This window comes from Sarcophilus harrisii, chromosome 4, assembly GCF_902635505.1.
Source record: "Sarcophilus harrisii chromosome 4, mSarHar1.11, whole genome shotgun sequence".
NCBI classification, from domain to species: domain Eukaryota; kingdom Metazoa; phylum Chordata; class Mammalia; order Dasyuromorphia; family Dasyuridae; genus Sarcophilus; species Sarcophilus harrisii.
This window is the reverse complement of record NC_045429.1, coordinates 63,879,145-63,896,760: the sequence shown is the minus strand read 5'-3', so window position 1 is coordinate 63,896,760 and position 17,616 is coordinate 63,879,145. Positions and strand designations below refer to the sequence as shown.

The 17,616-nt window shown below is 32.3% G+C and overlaps 1 protein-coding gene across 4 annotated transcripts in view; it reads left to right on the top strand.

Annotated features, from left to right (window-relative positions):
* The window catches only part of COP1 (COP1 E3 ubiquitin ligase), a 218,309-nt gene that overhangs the window by 50,241 nt on the left and 150,452 nt on the right, over window positions 1-17,616 (top strand). For all 4 annotated transcript variants that reach the window (XM_031936930.1, XM_031936929.1, XM_031936932.1 and 1 more), the window contains exon 7: window positions 13,829-13,888. In XM_031936930.1, coding sequence (XP_031792790.1) covers window positions 13,829-13,888 — 60 coding nt within the window. The remainder of the gene's footprint in view (window positions 1-13,828; window positions 13,889-17,616) is intronic.

Genomic DNA, 17,616 nt, shown 5'->3' with positions numbered 1-17,616 from the left:
AGAGACAAGGTTTAAATTTCCACAGAACAGTTAAAATTCAATTTCTCTTAAATCTTGAGCAGACAATGAGAAATATTGAAAAACTAAGTTTCCAAGGTAAGATAATAAGTATCTCTGACCAATGAGCTTTCAGAAGAAGAGACTCCTTTGCCTCCAAACTTGATAAAGATATCTAGGTTAAAAACTGCTTTAAACTGACCAAATTCATGGACCTGGAAAAGGCTTTTCTTTATGCTTGATGGCTTGATGGCTTAATAAGCCTCATGCATATAAGTTGACATACCTAAAATAGTATTAGAACCTCATTAACAGAATATGTGATGTATGGCAAGAGAACATGTTTAGGAGTAACATGTAAGAAATGATGTAACCCTAAGGGGAACAATTTGATCCATTCTTTGAGGTGGGGAGGGAACTTGTGAAGAGCTAATAGCATAAAGCTTATCTGCTTCTGTACTTAGTGTTCCCTCTTTCCATCAGAGAGGCAGAGCCCGTTTCTGGCCAGAAATGTCCAATTCATCTGGACTTTCTCTTTTAATAAAATTTTGTTGTTACCTGACTTGGAGTCAGCTTGTTTCTAATACATCCTGGAAGAACATATTAAAACTTTAAACTGTTTCACTTATTCTGAGATTGTTCATTTATTACTCCCATATTTGGGGTTCAGAATTTTGTTTCTAACACTATGATCTGGTATAAGTTTTCAGTGGTCTCATAAATTTTAGTGATCCTAATAGATTTGATAATCAGCATTTAAAAGACTACTATGAACAATGTCAGTTCTGTCAAATTAGAATTACTTAAATAGTATCTTTATGTCATACTCCAATTTTATCCTTCTGAACTGACTTTCTTATTCCTGTGAGAATGAAAACTCTTAATTATTTTTCTTAATTCTTTTTTTTTTTTTTTCAAATAAATGAATAGGCCATTGGATTCCATATGGAAATCTTAAAAGATTTATCAGTATCTGAATGCCTATCTTTTAAAGAGAATGCTATTGAATTTTTGGTAACGCTTTAAGAACTCTTTAATATTCTTGGTTAAATCTGTTTATGCATTTTGTTAAATTTGCATTTTAATATGTGACTTGAATTTTAAAATTTCCATGAATATGTTTCTACTATGAAATAGGGCATGACTGGAATGTATTATTAATAACAGAAAAAGACTTGTTTGAGTTCATTTTTCATGAGTAAATTGTTTGATGATAGTTTTTCTTCTGAATTAAATTTCTGTTCATTTGAGTGACTGTTTGATTACTTACCACTTCTTTGAAGAGTTTACAAATAGAATTCTTTTTTATCAACTTTCATATATATATCTTTGTGAAGGAAGAGTTGTTTCATCTAATACACTAAATAGCTGTTAGAATTTTTAAATTCTTTAGAAAAAAATGTCTTCACACAGATAATACATTCAGAATCTCTGAAATTATACAATTGGTTAAAATCCAAAAACCTTACAGACTACAAAGGACATTTAGGTCAAAGCTTATGAATATAGAGGGGATTTCTTTCATTTTTATATTCTACCAAGGGGGTTAAATAAGTCATCTCAATTTTTAAAACATCAGCAATTTAATTGATTTGTTCCCTTTATTAGAGCACACTGTAAGGCCACTTACCCTCTGTTCCTTAGATATGAATTTATGAATTACTGGATTAAAAAAAATCCATAAATTGGACTGATCTTTTAGTGATGACCTTCAAAAGTAGCTGTTTAAGTTTTTGGATGACAGTCCCTTGCCAGACTGTACTGAATCAGCCTTTTCAGATTAAGGGACTTAATAAAACTTGTATTTCACTTAAATCCCTACATTCACTTCTGGTCTCTGTAAATCTATTGTAATAAAACCGTCTTTAAACATTAATTTTTTAAATTCACTTTTTTAAAATTTAGTTTCCTTTTTCTTTTGACAGTCATTTAATGTGTCATTATATCATTTGATATGATGTGTTAGGGTTACCCTCTCTCTAAGATATTTATATAAGATATTGGATATCATATGTAGTTATTTTTGCTTAGATTCAGAACTCTCATCTTTTTAAGACATATTTGATCCAATGGCTTGTCTAATGCCATTGTCAATTTGTGATTGATTGCTGTCCAGGAAATGGGCAATATAGATTTGTACAGATTTTTCTTTCTAATGCTCCAAAATATCATTTTTAAAAATTTTTTATTTATGTTATGAAAGGTTTTGCTTCTCAGTATTGTGAAATCTGCTTATAAATGAAATTTGTCCTGGCTTTTTTTTTTTTTTTTTCCATTCTCATCTTTTATTTTGAATAGATAAAGTTTGATGTTATTTTAGAGCAAGGGATATCTAAATTGCTAGTCAGTAGAAAAACTTGCTGTCCCCTAAGAATCCAGTCTTGTTTTGAGGGAACAGCATTAAGAATGCTGTGAAATAATTAGTAAAAGATACATTGTCATGTTTTCTTGAGCTGTAATATGATAAAATATTTACCTTATATATAGAGACAGAAAGTGGTGTAATGAGTGCTGAACTGTGAATTGGAAAATATTGATCGTTGTGTTGCCTCTGCCACTAATCCACCTTTTAAAAACCTATACTTTCCTTACCATTTGTATAAAAAGTCTTAATGTCATATAGATTTAATGTCTTACACATTTATAAGAAAAAGAGCCATTTTATAATTGATAACTGGTCTAAAAATACTTGTTTTTTTTTCCTCTCCTGATTAAAATATTAGCACTTTACAAAGCTCCTTTCAAGCATTCGGGTACATTTCCTTTTACTCCCTTTCTCAGGATTCTTGTGTGTTTGTATTTCAGTGTTTCTAAATAGTTCTAATCTTTGTATCAGAGTGAAAGCCCTTTCTATTTCTATTTCTATTAGATTCATTTTTTCCCCTGTAGGATTATATTTAACTTTGTAGGATAAATTTTTCTTGTATCTTTTGCCTGTGGTAATTATATCTTTCAGGACTGTCATTTATAGTAGAACCTGTATGATTTGGAAATATCCTGTAGTACTACTTCTTTTTGAATGCTTATATTTTTCTTTTATATGGGAGCTCCAGATTGTATTAATATTCCTGGGACTTTTCCTTTTGGGATTTTTTAAAGGAAATGGCTATTTTCACTTTACCTTCTGGTTTTAACAGATCTGGTTTTAACAAGATCATTTATGATCTTGCCCCACTCCCACTCTTTTTTTTTTTAAGTCAATGAATCTAATAATTTTAAAATTTTATCCACTTAAGCTTTTTAAAATACCAGTTGGTTTTTTAATCAGTTCTTCTCTTTGAGTTTTTCCAGTCTTTTTTATTTTGTTTTAATATTGCTTTCCCTTGGATTCATTAATTTCTATTTACTGTATTTTAATTTTTATCAAGTTCATTACCTGGGTTTATCTCTTTTCTTTTCTTTTCCTAAATTGTTTATTCTCCTTTTAGTTCTTTACTCTAGATCTTTTATTTCATTTCCATGTTTGTATGTATATGCACATGTGTATGAGTGCACTTTTCAATAATCATGTATTTTTGGTGGAAAATACACATTTCCTTTTGAGCCTCTGCTTGAGGTTGTTATGATGCTGCTCTTACTGTTCAAGGTAGCTCCAGATTTGCAATATTTTTTATACTTACTGGTATTTTTCTTTCTTTCAATAGCTTTAAATTCTTCAGTTGGGATTTTTGTCCCAGAACTACTCAACCCCCTTCTGTACTTATATGAGTCCAGGCCTTCTTTTTGGGGTTAAATCTCTCTCTCTCTCTTTTTTTTTTTTTTTTTTTTTTTTTTGAAGTTCAGGGGGCTAAATCTTTAGTGTTTCTTCAGGCATCTCAGGACAGGGTGCTAGGACCATTGAGTTTAAGATGTTCTGGTCTGAACTCTGAGATACCACTTCATACTTCTTAGTTTGGCTAAGATTACAGGAAGAGATAATGATAAATACTGGAGGAGATGTGGGAAAACTTTGACACATTCATTGTTGGCGGAGTTGTGAAATGATAAAGCTGTTCTGGAGAGTCACCTGAAATTATGCCTAAAGGACTATCAAACTATGATTTCTCTCTTGTGGTTCTGTATCCTAAAGAAATCAAAAAAGCTGGAAAAGGACCCAGTTGTTCAAAAATGTTTATAGCACCCCTTTTCATAGTGGCAAGGAACTGGAAATTGAGTGTTTGCCTATCAGTTGGGGAATGGGTGAATAAGTTATGGTATGTAAATGTAATGGAATATTATTGTTCTATAAGAAATGAGAAGCAGGCTGATTTCAGAAAAGTATGGAAAGACTTAGTGATGCATATTGAAATGCCCTCTGCTGTTTTTCTGTACTTTGAAGTACTCTACTGTGACTTTCTTGGGGAAGACTATTATTCTTCTGGATACAGCTTTTTAGGTTGTAGATGTTCCCAAGAAGTCTCTGTTCATGCCATGCAGACTCCCTGCTCATGGAGACTACTTTTCTTTTTGCCCTTGTACTTCTGATTTACCTCTTGAACACTTCTAGGTAAAGACACACACACACATACACAAATTTTCTCATTGAATTTTTTGATCAGTGTTTAGATAAGAGTGAATTTTAGGGTTTTATTGAAAAAGACACTTTAGAGCTATAAACATGCTTTCAATTTAGGTAGTCACCTTGTCTGGAAACCTGCAGGATTGGATTTTATGATGAGGAAAACCTTCCTAGTTTAGAGCTGATCAAAAGTAGGATGATTTGTTTTGGGAGGTGATAATTTCTTCCTTAGTGGAGGACAGATAGTAACTGAATGGCAGCTTTTCAGGTGTATGAAGATTCCTTTTAGGAATGGTTTGGATTAAGTGTCTATTAGGGATTCTGAATTAAAATTCTGCGGTTCTGTGACCATATATCTTAACCTTACCAGATGAGGAGAAGCTGACCCCACCTAGTAACTTTTGTACTTAGGATAAGTGGAGGCTTTTCTGAAATACAGCATTCTTGGGGAAGAAACCAACCCCAATGCAAAGTACACCATGATGTTTCTGTAGTGCTGATAACCTGCCACCTGCTGGGGAGGAATATATGGTCCCTTTTAAGTGGTTGAAGAGCATTCTTCTTAAAGCAAGAGAAAGAATACTTGGGGGCAGTATGAAGTTTCAAGTTTGCTTAAGTTTTAACTAGTGGTGGGGCAGTACAAGGAGGAAAGCACTCTGTGGGACCCTGGCAGTTGGTGGCTGTATTGTATCCTGCAAAGCTACCCTCTAAATCTCCTCCCCGTAGACTAAAGATTCGTGTGGGCAAAATCCCCTTTAACTCAGCTTAAGAAATATTTAGGAAGAGGAACTTTTATTTGTCCTGAGTTAAGGGGTGATCCTACTTCCAAACTGAAGGATGGCCCAAATCTAATGACTAATGTGTAGATTTTTATTTTTAAGCTTATGGACATGCTTATGAGCATGTAGAAGGTACTTAAGATATATATATATTTTTTAATATTTTGTTGATTGGTAATGATATGCTTTGGAAAAGATCCTTGGATTTAAAAGTCAGCCTTGATTCTGCTTTCACCTCTGTCGTTTGGTATCTTTGTAATTTTGGGCAGTTTTCTTAATTTCTCATTCCTAAATATGCTTATTCTTTGCAAATGAAGGAGTTGTTGAACCAGATGACCTCATAGATGCTGTCCAACCTTAAATCTGTAATTGACCAGAAGTGTATGCTAAAACACCTGTGTTTTATATCAGATTTTTTTATATTCATATTTTTCATATTAGATGCATATTTAAATATGCATCTAAGATGCATACAAGGGTAGCACAAAGGATGGTTGTACTATCTGTGTAAATTAAAGGGCAGAGAACCTGTGATTTAAGATGCTCATCAGATTTGCTAAAATCTATGCTCATTTTTTGCTGCTACATAGTGACTTTTGAGTCGGTAGTCATTATTTCCAAGATTTATTTGAATATATATCGCATTTGTTTTCAGCTTGGTAGTTTTTTAAATTAAGATTTCATTACCTAAAAGGAGCTTATTTATCTTAGCAAAATGAAATTAAAAACTGGCAATTTGGATATCTTGCCATAAGTTGTGGTAGAGGGCTGTGACCTCACAATTCAAGTAATAAAATATTAACCACCTGGCAGATATATATCAAATACATCAGTGTATTTGTCCTTCAAAAGTTTTTTTTTCAAAAGACCTTCTGTGGTATATTTAAATTTTCTTTTATCATGCACTTAACTTTAAATCATAAAACCCAATAAACATTTATCTCTGCTTAAACTTGAAGAGATTTCTACATAAAAAGTTTATAATATGTAGTAGTATTATTTTTTCTAATTGTTCATTCACCTCCATGTTTATTTTCTGTATTTTGTTCTTTTTCCTCTTTATTTAGTTTTAGTTTTTAGATTTTTCATTTTTAGATTTAGATTATTAGATTAGATTATTCATAGATTGTTCACTAAGTATTTGTCAAGTTCCTACTAAGTACTGGGAGATAAAGTCTAAGGACGATACAGCACCTATTCTTTTTTTTCTACATTTTTACAGTCCCTATTCTTAATAAACTGACATTCATCTGGGGAGGAAAACACATATATACATAAATAGTACATACAGAATAAATAGATATGAACTAATTTCAAAATAAATATTAGGTAATTAAGTACAAGATATTTAAGAACATCAACAATTGAGGATAGAAAGGGCATTAGAAAAAGGTTTGTGTAATAGATTCTAGTTGAATTCAATCTTGAAGGAATTGAGAGATTCTATGAAGTAAAGTTAAGGTAAAACATTCCTAGTTTGAGGTATGGCCAATGGAAAGTCATTAAGATAAGAGATGGATTGCTATGTGTACGGTAGAAAGAAGGCTAATTTGGCTGTTTCATATTGTACAAGACGGGGAGTAATGTTGAATGAAACCCCACAGATATAAGTTTGTGAAACAACTTAAAAGCCAGAATATGTGTTTATACATTTAATCCTAGAGGCATTACGAAACAACTGAAGTTTGAGTAAAGGCATGACATGTGAGATAGCTCAGTCTACATTTAAGTGGTTTTCACTTTGGCAGCAGGCTGGAAGATGCATTTTGATGGGGAGACACTTGAAGCGAGGGGACCAATTAGGAGACCCTTGCAACAGGCCAGATGAGAGGTCAGAACTGAAATAGTGGGTATATGGGAGTAGAGAGTAGGACTCAGATCTGAGAGAATATTTAAGGTAAAAATGGCAAGATTGGTATCTAGTTAAATATTGTGAAATTAGGGATAGTAAAAAGTTGAGGATGTTGACCCAGTGAAAAGTTGACCCAGAGTATGTTGGAGATCCTGAATGTATCAAGGATGAAAGTTGACTTGAATTGACATAATGTGTTATTTATAAACCAAACTGTGTGTCCTTAGGAGTCAAGACAAGTACCAGTCAGTGCTAGACAAAAAAACTGCTTGTGCAACTAGGACTTTTGTAGAGAAACCAACCATCATATCTTTATGGTCTAGTGGTTCCTAAGGGAAAAGAATGCTTTGCTTCTTTCCTGTAAGAGGGGGTTTTGTTCTTTTCCCAACTTGATTGCACTTTTCCCTTTCCCTTGTTACTCCCTCTTGCAAGGAGATTTCTTTTTCCTCATTCCTTGGTTGTATTGTCATAAATATACAAACTTCTGTAGGGATTAAGAACTCTTGGCTCTGGCTTTGGGTTCCACATGAAAGTTGTGATTGCCTGTTGACACAGAAGACCATCTTTGTTAGCTTTTAAGTAGCTTCAATGAATACTCTGGATATTTTTTGCCTACTTTCCAGGTTTATAAAACAAGAAGCATTTAATTTGTGTGGATTAATTTGGGAGTGGTATAAAAAACAAAACTGTCTCATCCATAAATACTTAATATCTCTGCAATTATTTAGGGTATTTTCATTTTGATTTCATTTTGATGGTTTTAGGCTAAGTTTATATGTTTGTTCCCAAAATTGTTTTTTTTTTTTAATTTCTTTTTTCATTATGTTACTTGATCTTTGTTATTAGTAAATTAGAACTTTTCCTCCTTAAATTCATGTTCTGAAACTTTGTTCAACTTCATTTATTGATTTCAATTTTTGGAATTTCTTGCTACATTTTGACTTCATTTCTAAAGTGAATCTCCCATTAATGCATTTTTTTCTATCTTACTATCAATAGTAGAATTCATAATACTATTTAAAATAAAAGTAATTAGAATATTCACCTTTAGTGAAAACACTTTTAATGTTTCTTTGTTATTTGTGGGCATTTGGTTTAAATATTGATTGTCTTCCCCCCAAAATATTCTTTACTCATTGTTATTTAAAATGCTTTCCAAAATCATGAATATTATTGGATTCTAGGAAAGCCTTTGTTTTTTTCATTTATTGTTGTGATTAATATATAGTTTTTATTTTTTCTTGCATTAAAACTTTTCCTGATCTTGACTCTGCATTGTGTGCTTCACATAAACTCTACTTTGTCACAATGAATTATTAATGTAGTGGTGTTTTTTAATTTTCTCTTTTATTATTTTTATGTTTATATTCCTTAATAAAATTATACAAAATTTTGTTTTCGTGTGTGTATATAAAATTATTAGCTGATTTTAAAAAAGTAGCATTATATTTCAGAAAAGTATGGGATAATGAACTTATTTTTATATTAATGAATGTAACATGTGGATTATTTGACTTTAGAAGGTTGAAGAAATTTCTGCTGCAAGTGGATTTTGTTCCCCCATCATTGTTTGATGGTTTGCCTTTTTTTCCTCAAAGATTTGTCATCTTATTTTACTGATTTTTAAAAAATCTTATTATTTGATAGTACATATTTTATTGGTAATTTTCTACTTCTTTTAATATTTTAATATTTTAGAAATAGTGCATAGTATTTTCCTAATGATATTTTTAATTACTTTTGTCTTAGTTGTAATAAAATTTTAATCTATAGTTTTATCTTTTTCTCTTCTTCTGAGATTACTGTTTTGTCCCTTGCATTTGGTCTTAAAAAAAATCTTGTGGTTTAAACCACTTTTTCAATTCTTACTGTTCTTTGATTTTCTGTTTATTTGTTCTTATAATCTCTCTTTACTCTGTATTAATGCTTTCTTGTGTCTTTTTAAGTGCCATCTTTATTCATTTATTTTTTGTTTCTTAGAAATTTAATAAAATTTGTCTCTAAGAATGGTTTTCTTTTGATTGCCAAAATTTTAAATTCATTTTTTGATTTCTTCTTTTAACCTAGTCATTGTATAATAGATTATTTCTTAGTTTTCATTTAAATTTATAACTTTTGCTCATGTTTTTCTGCTATGTAATCTAAAGGTAATGGTGCTTGAACTATGTTTTAAATGAAGGAAGAAGAAGATTGGGAGATTCTAGGAGGTGAAAATGAGGACAGGGAAATTGTGGTTATGGAGTTAATTGTGTTTTTAGCACCACAGAATCTGACTTCAGTTTACATTTTCAATTTTATATTACTATCCTTGCACATGATATGTTTCAGACAAACTGTGCAATATGCTCATTCCCATGACATTTTGTCTCTTGTCTATGCTTTTTGAACAGGCTGTATGGCCATGCCTAGAATGCTTCCCTTATCTGGCCCCAAGAATTCTCAAGTCCTTCCTCAAGACTCAGCTCAAGTACCACCATTAATTTAAGACCTTTCCTTGGTTGTAGTTATTTCTCTACTTACATGTTACATCTTCTTCCTGTCCCTGTCTCTGCCTGACTTCCCCAAGTGGAATTTACAGCCAGGTTTCTTTTTGTTGTTGTTTTTTTGGTTCTATCTTACAATGCTTAATATATCATTTTAAAAAATGTTTATTAAATTCATAGGAGCATTGCTCCTTTGAAAAGAACTCTAATAATGTTTTGTTTTTTTATAAAACAACTAAGTTAGACTATGGTAATATCGTCATGGATAGACCCTTGTTCAGACTTAAAGCACTAACCAAGTGAAATAAATTCATTTAAAATTTTATTTTACTTTTTCTTTTTATAGTTCTTTCCTCAGTTGTCATTGGTCTCTGGTGTCAAAGTCTCATTTTTATTAAGATTTCTTGTGCTCTGCAAAAGGATTGTAAATTATTCTCTTAAACATGGTTTTTCAACATGGCAAAAAACAATTTCTATAAGTTAAACAACTGTAAAGACTATTTGACTAGTCTTTTCTAGTTTAAGTTCACCTTGTAGATGTCAGTAGCTATATATCTGATTTTTGGCCTGTTCTTTTATGTGTTTTACGGAAAGGTCTGGACCACAAGTCAAGTCAACTGTGTTGTATTTTCAGCTCTGTCACTAACTTTATTACCTTAGACAAGTTATTGAACCTCTGTAGAGTCTTAGTTTCTTTTGTAAAATAAAGCGGTTAGACTGGATGATTTTTCTCTAGCTTTAAAATGTTGATTAATTGAATGCAACTACTGCACACTTAAGAAAAACTGCCTTCTTTATTCTTAATCCTTTCCTGTTTGTTCCCTCTTTCTTCCTGCCCCTTAGAAGCACTCTATCAGAAATGTGGGAAGTTATTATCACTTCTTTTTCACTGTGAGACTTTGAGGATGTATCAAATGATCAATAACTCCGCATAGTTGGAGGTTGTCATAACCATTTTTTGTTCTGTCTGGACTCTTGAAACCTTTGGACTGGGAGGTTTGGGACACTGTATATATAGGCTAATGGGGAAAGTAATTTTTTGAATTTTGATAATTGTGACATATAAATTTTATTGATTAAAAATAATTGGTATTTCCCAACTTGGTTTCATTGTAGACAAAGTATAATTATTTTCAGATTTATGTTACAGGAATAGCTAGGTGCCAAAGTGGATAGAGAACAGGCCTTGGAGTCAGGAATTCCAGAGTTCAAATAGAGTCTTAGATACTTCCTTAGATCTCTTAATCCTCATTGCCTTATACCTTCCCCTCCCAAAATATTTAGGTTACAGTAAGAAATTATTGGGCATTGTCTTAGTCCTTATCCCTTGTAGTTAAAAGGGTTCCAATTTGGTTAGTTTATCTCATTTCTACTCTCTTGTCCACCATTATTATTTCAATAAAAATTGCTCTTTAGATTTCTAGAAGAATCAGATTTTGTGGATTTTTGGTCATATCAGAGTTCTCCCATGGACCCTCTCATCAGATTAGTTATTACAACTATGGCTCTATTCATAAAAATTTTTGTCTTACCTTTCTCCTTTTTGGTCCTTAACATACCCCCTTTTGAGCCTTTTTTCCCCCAGTGGTGTTTTACTTTGTCAATGCATCCTAATTTGAATTTTTTTATTTACTTTTTTGTGGTGTTCTCTTCTTCTGTATAATATATAATCGTTCTCTGTGAGCAGGTTTCTTGGGGAGGTTTCCTGGAGGCAGTCTTAGTTTCAGTTCAGATCAATAATCACTTCGAATGCAGTCAGCTGATAAAATCCAAAGTTTATTTTCTCCTTTCAAGTGTTATCTCTTTACTTCGGCCCGGTTAGTTTTCTTTGGTTCCAAGATCTCTTGTTGCTAGCTTCAGCTTCTCTGAATCTTGGTTCTGCCTGACTGCAAATTAGCTTCTCAATCTCCCGAACTAAACTCTCACTCTGTCAATCTTTTGAAGTGACTTCTGGCTCTAGCTCAACTCCGACTTGTGGCTTCTTCTGAACTGACTCTCCTCCACTTGAATCTTTTCAACTGAACTCTGCTGACTGAGCTCAGCTGTTTTTATGCTCTCTCAAAGATTGACTCAAAGTTAACTTTGTGAATCTCCCTTACTTGTGAACTCCGATGTGTGAGCTCTAATGTGTAAACTCTTAAAGGTGCAAACCCAAGCACACAAGCATTGCTTCCATCAATTCCATTTAGTACTGTGTTTCAGGTTCTGACCCTTAACATCTGCTTGTAGGATCAGATCAATCATACTGAACCATGCTAAATTAGATAATTATTGTCTCTATCAATTCTAATGACTTAACACTTTGTAAGGATTCCATCACCTTTTCTCAGTAAGTTTTCTCTAAAAACACTTATAACTTTCTATATCTCCATGTCTGCTAGCTAAGCTTGCACTCTTATTAAATCCATCTTGTTCAATTATAGATATGCATTATGATATTTATTTAACTTATATGCAAAGCACGTTATGTGAAATGCCAGACTGGATCAAACAAAACCACAATTAAGGTTGTTGGGAGAAATAATCAATAATCTCAGATATGCAGGTGATATCACTCTTATGACAGAAATTGAAGAATTAAGAAGCGTTTTGATGAGGCTGAAAGAGAAAAGTGTAAAAACTAGCTTGAAGTTTAACATCAGAAAGGCTAAGACCTTGGCAACTAGTCCTTTCGTTTCCTGGGAACAAAAAGGGAAAGAAATGGAAGCAGTGTCAGATTTTATATTCTTGGGCTCAAAGGTCACTGCAGACAGCGACTGCAGCCATGAAATTAAAATACTCTTACCTTTTGGAAAAGAAGTTATGGCAAATCTGGACAGAATATTAAAAAACAGAGATATCACCTTGTTGAAAGAAGTCAAAGCTATGGTTTTTCTAGTAGCATTGTATATCTGTGAGAGTTGAATTATCACAAAAGATGAGCGCTGCAGAATTGATGTATTAGAATTTTGGTGCTAGAGAAGACTTATGAGAGTTCCTTAGACATCAAAGAGATAAAATCCATCAATACTTAGAGAAATTAATTCAGGCATTAATTTGTTAACTAAATTAAATTAAAATTAATTTGATTGGAAATTAAATAATGAAGCTGAACTGAAATACTTTGGCCACAATAGAAGACAAGACTCAGTGGTAAAAGATCATGTTGTTGGGAATTATTGAAGGCAAAAGGAAATAGGGAATGGCAGAGGACCAGAAGGGATAAATAGTGTAATGGAAGCAATGTATATGGACTTAGATTTCAAGAGATAATGAGGATAGAAAGGCCTGGCTATGGTCCATGAGGTCACGAAGAGTCAAGACATGATTGAACAATTGAACAACCACAAATAATTAGTAGAGTGTTGAATTTGGCGTTTGGAAGAACTCAATTCAGATGTTGTCCTGTCCTGTCCTGTCCTGTTTATTAACTGTGTGAACCTAGACATAGGACAGCAAATATTTTTACTGAGAACTTAGATAGGGCAGGTCCTCATTCAGAGGTCAGAAGAAGTGATACAAAGCCATATTCAGGGTTTTTATGAAGAAGTCTGGACATGGGAACTCTGTGAGACTTGGGAGATTGTCCAATGTGCATACTTTACATCAAAGAAGTTGATGCTTGCTCTATGACCAAAACAGAATTGCACTAGTTCAAAAGAAATGTGAGATATACAAATTTAGGGACATCTCCACTCTAAAGGTTTACATGAACTATTGTGCCTGACCTGTGTCGTAGAGCCTTGTGAGCTGTTATTTGTTTGATAAGCCATAGTCTGGATACACTGTTCCTTGACTGACATAGTGATGTCATTGTGGTCCTCTTCGAATACCAAGGGCAACTAACTAGAACATAGACAATTCACCTAATCTGTCTAATCTTCAGCCAGCTCTCTTCGATTGTAAATTATGATTTGCTCAGGAAGACAGAGTTTCTACTCCTTGATTCATTCTTTCATAATTTTTCTGTTCTGGTTTTCACAATCTATATTTACCTCTTAAAAGCAACTTCTTTCCTGCCTGTGGAAATTTTCCTTTTCCCTTAAACTTTTAAAATAACATTATTAAAAAGCATAAATAATTGGGGTCCCCTAGTTGACAAGCAGTTTTGAGGAGGGGACTGTTTTATAATTTATTACTTCAGTTTCTTGAATTGGACCAATATCTAAGAGTTAATTTGTGGCTGTGGTGATGCCAATTCAGATTACTTTAGATTTTTCTTTTCTCCTTTTATCCACAGCAACTGGAACAGATCCAAAAGGAGCTAAGTGTTCTGGAGGAAGATATTAAACGAGTGGAGGTGAGGATCTAGATATTGTTGAAACTTTGGAAAGTTTTCAGTATTCTTCAAATTGTCATCTCTGTTGCATATCTTAAATAGGATTTGTCTCTGTAAAGAAGAAAATAACAGATGTTACTCTCACTTTAATTAGTACATTTTCTGACCAGTATTGATTTTTGTGGGGAAAAAAGGTTGGAACAAGTTTTCAGAGTACCAATATACAGTCTACATTTTATTTCATGCTATTACTTTTTTTTTAGTAGCTAAATAGAGAAAAACATCAGATTCATCATAATAGCTCTAAAAAAAATTCTTGAGTATTACTAAAAAGTAATTTGGTAGCTAGTTCATTCTTTCACCAAAGAATTATTTAAGGTATGTATGAAATCACTTTTCTTGGTGCTGAAGGAGATACAAAAGAATATAGACCCTAATTTTCACTTGTTAGCAGCTTTAACATTTAACAATATAGAAAATAATTCTTATTAATTACAATTTTAAAATATATGCTATATTTTATTTATTTAGTTTATTTAGCTATATTACTCTAGTAGAATTTAAGCTCCTTGAAACCAAAGACTGTTTCATATTTGTAAATGTATCCTTACCTCCTAGCATATTGTACCTAAATAGGCAATGAGATGGGGCAGTAGATTTGGAGTCTGGAGTACCTGAGTTCACTGTGCCTTTGACTCTTTCTTATTTAACCTCTCTCAGCCTCAGTTAGGAGGATGGACATTTAATAAATTGATCGATTGACTGAGAAATGATAATCTTCTTTCTTACTTGATGTGATGAAGCAAAGCTCAATGACCACTAATCAGTTTTACAGAGGTTGTTATTTAGTTATAGGGAGCTTATCCTTGATTAGGAATTCTTAACTGTGTTAAATAATATTTTGATAATTATATTTCAGTATAATTGTTTTTTTTGGAATCCTGTGTATTTTATTTTGTACACTTAGAAACATTTTTTCTGAGAAAGGATCCATGACTCAAAAAAAGGTGAAACCCTGACTTAGATAAACCCTGATGTCCCTTTCAGGTAGGGGATTCTGTGATTAGAGAACAGTATCCAGGTACCAGATGTTCATAGGTTACTGCAGGATAAAATAAACATTCTTACTTGTCATTTAACTTAAGTATGCTTTATATATTATGTCTTCTGTTATTTTTTCTTGTATTGCCAATGGTAAATCAATAATATTGTATTTTATGTAAATACAGTGAATGTTATCTTAATAATACACATTATTCATAATGTCTAAATTATAGCATTTACTTTCAACGTCTCACTGAATCTATTGGTAGTGGGGGGTTTTTTGTTTGTTTGTATTTTGTTGGTAATTAAACTCTAAGCAAAACCTTGTTTTTTTGTATTCAATTAACTTTTGTTTTGCCAAATGAGAGTGGAATTAGATATGCGAATCATTGATGTGTTTTTAATTTTTTCAGTTCAGTTTAGTTAATTGTGGGAAAAGAAACAACCCTGAAATTTAATTTCTCTATATTATTAAAGTGCAATATATATATTTTTCTTTAGTAATCAGGGGACAACATTGATTAAGTACCTACTATATGCCTTGTGTTAAAGGATATTAGACAGAATTTGGTGTGTATGTGTGTGTATATTTTATTTTATATATATATATATATATATATATATATATGTATATTATATATTTTTTTTTGTATGTTCAGATTTTCCTTTCCCTTGTTAAAATCATATACTTAATTATGGTAATGAAGTTAGGGCTAGGTCTTATGATTCCTGACTTAACATATTATTCTTCCTTTTGTACTCTGAAAGAGATAGTATTTCTTCCATATTTTCAGACTTTACATTCTCTGCCCTTTTTGCTTTTTGATTGCTGACATGGCTTTTTTTTTTTTTTCTCACAGAATATGAATATTCTCTTTATCAAGTCTTGTTTAGTAAAGATCAGATAAATTAATGCTAACTTAACAAATGCTAAAGTACAACTAATAGTAGTATACATTATTTATGTTAGGGTTATTTTTTACAGGGATTAAATCCTTAAGATATTCTGCCAGGCATTCCACAAGAATTTATTAAACTCTGTCTATGTACCAGACAGCTAAGCATTGATGATACAAAGAAAAACAAAAACAATCCCTCCCTTCAAGGAACATATATTCTAATGGAGAGACAACATATAAAAAGCTAGATATGTATAATCTGGAATAGATGGAAGGTAATATGAGAGTGTAAGATATGGAAAATTGAGACAAATCTTCAAGGAAGCCCAGTAAATGAAGAGAAAAGATAGCGGAACAGAAAATTGCAGGAATGAGGGACAACTAGTACAAAGTCATGGAGATGAAAGATGCTGGAGTAAATAGAGGATTATAAAGATTATAAAGAGTGAACAACATTTGGAATGATAGAATTTTCCATTTGAAAGGGATATTTAGATTTTTGATTGTGACTCTGAGTTCTGCCCAGAATTTTGTTCTAGAGGTTTCTTTACATATTTATTTTGTAATGAATTTTAGCCCATTAGAAAATGGATTTCTGCTTTCTGAGAAGGGATAGTTTAGGTGCTCCTGCTCTTCAGAAAATACAAAATCTCAAGCAGCTATGGTCCCTTTCTGTAGTTCTAGGAGGAAGGAATATAAAATATATTATGGGTATACATTAGGCATATAAAACAAAGACTTCTAAAAGTAGAATCATAGATTCAGAGGTATAAGAGCTCTTTGAGGTCACTGATTTTAATTCCTTCATTTTATAGAGGAGGCAGCTGAGGAAAGAACTTGATTGATTTGCCTTATCCCTATGAGTGCATGGTGAGGCAGGATTTGAGCTTAAGGTCTTTTCTGACTTCAACGGCAAGGCTCCATTCATTGTGAGTCTAGAATTGCCTGTTAAGACTAAAACTCTTGTAATTAATTACTAAATGTAGTTAGTCTATTGAATCACATTGCTCCAAATATACTAATATAATGTTTATATGCAAATCAAAAATCAAAATGAGTAGGCTAGCGATCAGGACTCTCTACTAGAACCACTATTTTTAAATATATCTTTTCTTTTGAATTTATAGAATAGTCTAATTATAAAAAATCTTAATAGTAGTAACTGGATACAGGTCTGAAATTTCTTTAAGGTATTAAAATTACTTTGGTATAGTCCATAACCCACCCTCCCATTGTCACTTTAACATTCTGCCTTCACCATCATGCAACAATCGTTCTTCTTCCTTTGAATTTGATTTGTACTCTTCTCTGGATTATGGTAACTTCTAATTCTCAAATCATTTTCTTTTCTTTCTCAGGGAGTTCAGCACCTAGCTCTCTGTATTCTTTTCCTTAGTTCTTGCTTTTTGTTCTAGAGCCCTTTGTGGTACACATTGCTCCCTCAGACTTCCTAATTTATTAATTTCTTGATTATATTTTAGCCACACACTTTAGAGATATTTACATCCTAGATCTCACTGCTAAATTCACATATGTTCGATAATGAAAAATTCTGATTGGGTCGTGGTATCCTATTAGTTCATCTTTTTGTTTTTCCCACCCTTCCTACATTTATTATTTGTCCTTATTGAGATCTCTAAAACTTCTACATTTTAGTACTTTCTTTCTTAACTCTCCTCATGACTTCATTTTCTTCTCTTTTTTGTCTTGACTTAGCCGATTCAACTTCATGCTGCCCTCAGCTCTGGAAACCTTTTCTCCCTTTACCTATTATCTGCTTAAGAGACTGTAAATTTTCTCAAAGTA